This window comes from Populus euphratica, unplaced genomic scaffold (assembly GCF_000495115.2).
Source record: "Populus euphratica unplaced genomic scaffold, PopEup_1.0 scaffold66.1, whole genome shotgun sequence".
Lineage (NCBI taxonomy): Eukaryota > Viridiplantae > Streptophyta > Magnoliopsida > Malpighiales > Salicaceae > Populus > Populus euphratica.
This window is the reverse complement of record NW_011499944.1, coordinates 643371-650166: the sequence shown is the minus strand read 5'-3', so window position 1 is coordinate 650166 and position 6796 is coordinate 643371. Positions and strand designations below refer to the sequence as shown.

Genomic DNA, 6796 nt, shown 5'->3' with positions numbered 1-6796 from the left:
AAATCCAAAATTAATCCAAAATTCTTTTAATGAAGCAAATCAAAATATTCACGAGAAAGACAGAGGTTTTGTTTTAGCCAAATTCCAAGGGCGTCCAGCAAAACAAATGACACGGACAGTTTTCTCTCGACCACACACACTCTCACGTACTAAATCTCTTGCATGCATAGCATATCCCCGACCCCTACTGCGGTATCTGATTATCAGGACGCATCCTATGTTTTATGAGGTCGTTTTGCCTATACCTTAAACTTCATTTTTCGATGGGGACCTCCAGCAGTACATATGTATGTTCATTCATTTTACTGTATCACAAAAATCGTTGCCAGTCGATGTAATGATCCCTGTATAGAATATGTTGTAAATTTCAGCTCCTTTTCTTGTATAAAGCACGGTTGTAAAATACCGCCATGGTTAACTCTGGATGAAGCTCGGGTTATATAAATTGAGAGGATCAGATCTGATTACAGGGGTCTTGGGCAAAGATTTCAAAATCTAACCGTAAAGATTTCAAAATCGGTTCGATATAAAACCTCAACTGGACTAGGTTTTGCACGTGCAAAAGTCAAGACACCAAGTTAACCCATGAATCAGGTCAGGAGCGGTCACGACAAGGTTGCTTTTCTTCGATAAGCATCTTTCAACCAACCCAACCACCCGCCAAACACAATGGAAAGAGAAGGGGAAGGCCCAAACCCTAAGGTGATGCGATAGGACCAAAACAAGAAGGTAGTCCAGTGGGACCAGCGCATGAAGAGAGCAGGCTTTTTGGCTTTTCACTTTTAACTATTTGACCACACACACTGTCTTTTATAACACAATATTACATTGCAGCAACATGACATGTTCGTTGTTGTTGTAGAGAGAGAAGGAAACACTGAACACAGAAGAATAGAAATTTAGTTCAGGCTACCCAGCAAAGTGTTTTCCTTTTAGCAAAGAAAAAACCCTCCTTAGATTCTTCTCCTTCTTTTCTAACTTCATATTCTCCTCCTTTCTCTATCTGGCTCTCTTTGTAGAATCTCAGTGTCAACTTGCGGCAAGAATCTTTCTTTCATGTACTGGTGTTAAGCATATTTTTGAGGTTTGGTCACACATTGTGTTGTTATCTCTGTAAGTGCTTCTTTTAGCTTCTTTTCTTTGTTTTATTCATCTGGGTTTTCATCATTTGGTTTATAGAGTAAGAGTTGGTGCTCAATTTATGCTTTTTGGTTGCAAAGTTTGGATCTTGGCTGTAATCTTGAGTGTTGCTTTATAATTTGGAATGTGTTTTACTTTTCTGAAGAAATTTTAGGTTTTGATTGGTGAAGAATTTGTTGTGTGTAGAAATTTGGTAATGTGGGTTGGAGTTGTTGAAATGTAGTTAACATACACTTGATGACTGCAAGTAAAGAACATGCTTTTATGGACTAATTTGTTTCCTTCTTTTATTAAAAGGTTTACTAGGATGACAGTAGTCTCTCCTCTTTTTTTCATGGTTGTAATATTGAGCTGGAAAAATAAGAGGTTTTTATTTTCTGTCTATCTATCATGTTCTTTTGAATCATTAGAGTAGCTTGGAAAGGTCTGTGTTGGAAATTGGAGATCAGAGTTGCTGCAGATCGATGAATATTCTGTTCTTTAAATGAAGTTATTTGAAGTTTGGTGCTTAGTAATTGCATTTGATTTGTGAGACTTGGTACTTGTGGGCATTAGCGAATTGAGTTTCCACTTAATTTGTAAAATTAACCATCAATTTCTTGCATCTGTACTCAACGTAATATATGGCCCTTCCTTCTCTTCAACTCCTTTTGCCTTCGTGCATTTGAATAATAATTCCCTTGGTTTGCTTGTGTTCTTTCTGATACAATTAAATATGATTGATCAAGACTTTTGCTAGATTATACGCTGCCTTCTCAGAACATGTTATACTTTAAAGTGCATTTCTATGGTTTCTTAATCTGCACAATCATCTGGAGGTTTATGCTATGAAATTTGACGAGATTTGAAATTTCAACGTGTCTTTAGATTTTTCTCTTATTCAAGGTTCAAAGTTTGATTGTGTTTTTTGGGGCTGGCTTATGGTGAGCAGGAACCTAATCTAGCAGAAATGACGAAGATAAGTCCCGAAATTGAGGAAAATATGAAGGGAGAAGTAATTTTTCCTGTTTCAGCTGATGTGAGCTTTGCTTCTGATGGGTTTCCAAAATATAAATTAGGACCTGATAATCAGATTTTGGAAGAACCAAAAGAGGACAACAAGGGTCCATCTTTAAAGGAGGTTGTCGAACAGGAAACCACGCAGCTGTCAAATCAACACAAGCGACTCTCAGTTCGTGACCTTGCTTGTAAATTCGACAAGAACTTGACTGCTGCAGCAAAGTTGGCCGAAGAGGTTCTTGAACTTTGCCCTATTTTCTATATGGCTTTATCCATTTTCTTTTTTTTTTTATGCATGACACAGACTTTAGGATGTGCACAAATGAGGAATACTCTTCTAAAATTAAACACAGCCTGAATCTGCAATTGAAATCTATATCTTGTGTTTACTTAGCTTAATCAAAGGCCATCTGCCCTTTCCCTTTCTGCTAGCTTTTACTATGCCTTTTCGCCTTGTCTTAAAAGAGTATGGACTTCTGATTTGGATCTATGAAAAATTAATTGTAGTTGTTTCTCTAAAATTCAGGCAAAGCTTAGAGAGGTGGCTTCTTTGGAAGGACATGTTCTTTTAAAGAAGCTTAGAGATGCCCTGGAATCTTTAAGAGGTCGTATGGCAGGGCGAAACAAGGAAGATGTGGAGAAAGCCATCTCTATGGTCTGTATTTTCCTCACCTTTCCATTTCCTTTTCTGTAGAAAAGCAGTTGATAGGCAGACAGTCTTTCGAATGTTTCAAATAGTAACATGTGTTTGATATTTTCAACATGGATTTCAACACCCTTCTACAATTTCATTACCTATTTAAGCTTCAAATTGTATTTTGGTGTTTTTGTTACCAATTGTTTTCCTTTAAAATACCCGAAGAAGTCTTCTTGCAAGTGCACTTGAATGCATATCTTATTCTGTTTCTACATTTGCAATATGATAATTGTTGTCAACTATAATCTTTTATGCAGGTGGAGGCATTAGCAGTTAAACTGACTCAAAAAGAAGGAGAATTAATTCAAGAAAAATTTGAAGTGAAAAAGCTGGCTAACTTTCTTAAACAGGTTAGTCAATAGTGTTGTAAATTTGTGTAGAGATTCTTATTTGCGATAGATATATCATTTGGTGCCTTTCATGATTTAGAGCATGGCATTTCCCTTTAGTTTCCTATGTTGCTTAATAAATCAAACACAGGATGGGTCTAGACTTAGTATCACTTAGGATACCATGTGATTCTCTCATCGTAATGGCCTAATCATCGTTAATCTTTGAATAATGCCATAGAGTTTCCGACCTAACGCTCCCCTTTTGATTGATGAAGTTTCTGTAATTCATGCCCGTCAAAACCTTGTGTAAATGCACTTCTTATGGAGCTTTTCCTCGCCAACCTTCTAAAATCCTTAATTATATGAAGTTATATTTTATTTATGCCCTACAGGCTTCTGAAGATGCTAAAAAGTTAGTGAACCAAGAGAAATCTTTTGCTTGTGCTGAAATTGAAAGTGCCAGAGCAGTTGTGCAAAGGATTGGAGAGGCCCTGGATGAAGAAGAAAGGGACGCTCAACATTCAAAAAACCAGGCTGCTGTGAGTTCTTTCATCATTAAATGTCTTCTGTTAAATTATTTCTTGCACCAACACACTAAACTGTACTGCCTTATTGTGATAATTGAATATTCTTCGCTTAAACATGATTTTGCATAATTTTGTTCACTACAATGCTGGAATTTATCATGGATATCTGATAAACTAATATACTTTTCCTCTGGAAGCTTAGCTATATCATCTTTATGCAGCTACAACAATAACATTTTGCATATAACCATATAAGTACAAGGTCTGCAATATCAATTGGAACATGAGATGACTATCGATTGCTTATAAACATACCAGCTACAACAATAACATTTTGCATATAACCATATAAGTACAAGGTCTGCAATATCAATTGGAACATGAGATGACTATCAATTATGACATGAAAATATCCATTTACATGCTTGCTATTGCAGGATGTGGAGGAACTAGTCGAGGAGGTTCAAGAGGCTAGACGAATTAAATTATTGCATCAGCCAAGCAAGGTACATTAATTTTCTCTATTCACCCGTGATAGCAGATAGGATATTGATGGATCTGTTTTATTATTACGGGGATCTATTGATGGTAATTTAATATTAGCCTCGTGTTCTTTCCTCTAGCCACATTTTATGCACATGGCTCAGATCATCCAGTTGTGACAGTGTAATGGATTTATTTAACAATATTTTATTGACTATAAAGCATATAATGCTTTTGCAGGTTATAGACATGGAGCATGAGCTTCGTGCTCTACGAAATCAAATTCAGGAGAAATCTCTAGTTTCAGTTAAACTTCAGAAAGAGGTTTGTTTAATGTTGTCGAAAACTTATTTCTCATGAAAGCAATTTCTTTCACACTATTTGCTGTGGCTGATATGATATAATTTCTTCTTATACATTTTTTAATGCTGAAATGTTCAGTTCATGTCGTACTTGTTGTGTAATATTAGCACCTGTTCCATGCTAACATGATATTTAAATCATTGAAAACTGAGTTTGTGTATTGTGTGCATGGTTTACTTTTCCTTTATAGCTGGCGAAGAGCAAGAGAGCTGAGCAAAATAAATCCGCTCCATATGTCCTAGATGGTTCTGAAACTCTAGGTTCATCTCTACAACTCAAGCCTCGTTCAGATAGTTCTCCACCCCTTTCCAAGTGTTCAGTTCAGTGGTACCGTGTATCATCTGAAGACAGCCAAAATGAAGTTATTTCAGGTATTCAATTCATATAACATGATTTTGTAGCTCATCTAGGTCGATGATTATTTTGTAATATATTTTGTTTTGCTTTGCTTTGTTTTCTCCCTTTTAACTGAGGTTCAAGAAGCCTGTCCAGAAGCAGAGTGCTGTACTGATATTAAAAATGATTTTATAGCTCATGGTGCTTCATCTGGAATATTCTTTAGGACAATTAGGTGTCCAGTTAAGCCTTAAGCCCCACTTAAGCACAATCCTAGATGGTGTCATCAGTGATGAAATTCAGTAGGCATTCCAAGCATTGATGTATTTATCCGTGTCCTAAATTTTTATGCTTCCCTTTAATCTTAAAGACGGCGGTTGAGATGTTTCAAGAGCCTTTACGTTTGTTATCTTACATCCCTCACCATCTTTCATAATTCAATATTTTGACCCTACAGGTGCCAATAGAACTTTTTATGCTCCTGAACCCTTTGATGTTGGCCGAGTATTGCAAGTAGACATTGTTTCAAATGGCCAGAAAGTCATCGTTACAACTTCCGGTCCCATTGAACCTGGTTGGTGTTAGTTCTGAATTATTTTTCTGTCAATAAACAATATTGTTCTGTGGCTGTCCATTACCTCTTCCCTGCTGTTCTTATTATTTTCTTTTAATCTGTATCAGATTTCTAGACAGGGCTCTATTATCATTGTTGGTTGCAACATCTATACTAATGCATCAAATTACTTGTAACAGCTGCAGGATTGGCAACCCATGTAGAGAATCTTTTGAGAAAATCTAGCTGTGAATTCAGCGTATGTAGCCTTGTTCTTTCCCTTTCCTATTTTTTCTGTTTTATGCTTATTATTGTATTGCAATAACATGTACTATGGTCATCCACAAAAAGCAAACACACATTAGAATAAGCGCACACATAGGATGATATTTCATGGGTTCCACTTGTTTTTACCCGGCTTCTGCATTTCATGGAATGCAGGTGGTTATTTCCCAGATGAATGGACAAGATCATCCATCACATTCTGTTCATGTGTTTAATGTGGGAAAGATGAGGGTAAAGCTTTGCAGAGGGTGGATTACAAAGGCTAGAGAAATTTATTCAGCATCAATGCAGGTACTTGTTCTGCCTATGCGAGGCTACTGTAAAATGACATGACCGACAAACTCAAAACGCTGCCAATAAGTATGTTGTACCTCTTGATCATTGCCCTTATCTACCTGCAGTTGTGTGGGGTTAGAACCAATGCCAACACTGCTGCAAGGTCCTTGTTTTGGCAACCAAGGAAGGGCCTTTCATTCGTATTAACATTTGAATCAGAGCGAGACAGGAATGCAGCGATAATGCTTGCCCGGAAATACGCTTATGATTGCAACGGGGTACCTTTTTATTCTTTCTATTTTACATGCCAACAGAATCTTTTGAGCATTAAAAGTTCAGTCCCCTTTCCTGATATTTTTGCTGGAAAACGCTCTCGTCCCTCACATGTAGCTTGCAATTACAGGTCATACTTGCAGGACCAGAAGATCAAGTATAGAAGGAAATGTAACTGACCAAGTGTTTTTCTTAACAAGATGTGAGTTTATTCAGGTTGCCATAGCTTGAGTGATTGTATGTGTGTGTGTGCCATGGCGAAGAAGAATACACCTTTCTGATTGTATTTGGGCTTCTACTAATCTGGTTGCTGTCGTTTTAGGCATAGTTTTTTGTTTGCCTAATCGTCTGTTGTAACAAATTCACCATTTTTTATTGTTTGCTTCGATAATCTGTGCACAGGATTTGGCTTGTCATTTGTAGCATGAATGCAAATTATAATCACCTCTCAAAGCAATCACAAGCAAAACGTTTAAAGACCATGTTAGGATCATAATTACACTTTGCAGGCCTTAGTTATATTTTCTGCAAC

The 6796-nt window shown here is 36.9% G+C and overlaps 1 protein-coding gene across 1 annotated transcript; it reads left to right on the top strand.

Moving 5' to 3' along the window:
• The first annotated feature begins 825 nt into the window (after window positions 1-825).
• Window positions 826-6717, top strand: LOC105137366 (uncharacterized). The gene is made up of 13 exons (XM_011043094.1): window positions 826-1113; window positions 2072-2374; window positions 2666-2794; window positions 3094-3186; window positions 3561-3707; window positions 4133-4201; window positions 4419-4502; window positions 4732-4912; window positions 5335-5451; window positions 5631-5689; window positions 5872-6006; window positions 6117-6269; window positions 6395-6717. Exons 2-13 carry the CDS (start codon window positions 2090-2092, stop codon window positions 6425-6427), a joined length of 1485 nt encoding a protein of 494 aa, XP_011041396.1. The 5' UTR covers window positions 826-1113; window positions 2072-2089; the 3' UTR covers window positions 6428-6717.
• Window positions 6718-6796: the final 79 nt, after the last annotated feature.

Coding starts and splice junctions, on each gene's coding strand:
- LOC105137366 (XM_011043094.1), top strand. CDS start 2,090: ATGACGAAGATAAGTCCCGAAATTGAGGAAAATATGAAGGGAGAAGTA. Junction 2,375..2,665: donor CAGCAAAGTTGGCCGAAGAG/GTTCTTGAACTT, acceptor TCTAAAATTCAG/GCAAAGCTTAGAGAGGTGGC. Junction 3,187..3,560: donor TGGCTAACTTTCTTAAACAG/GTTAGTCAATAG, acceptor TATGCCCTACAG/GCTTCTGAAGATGCTAAAAA.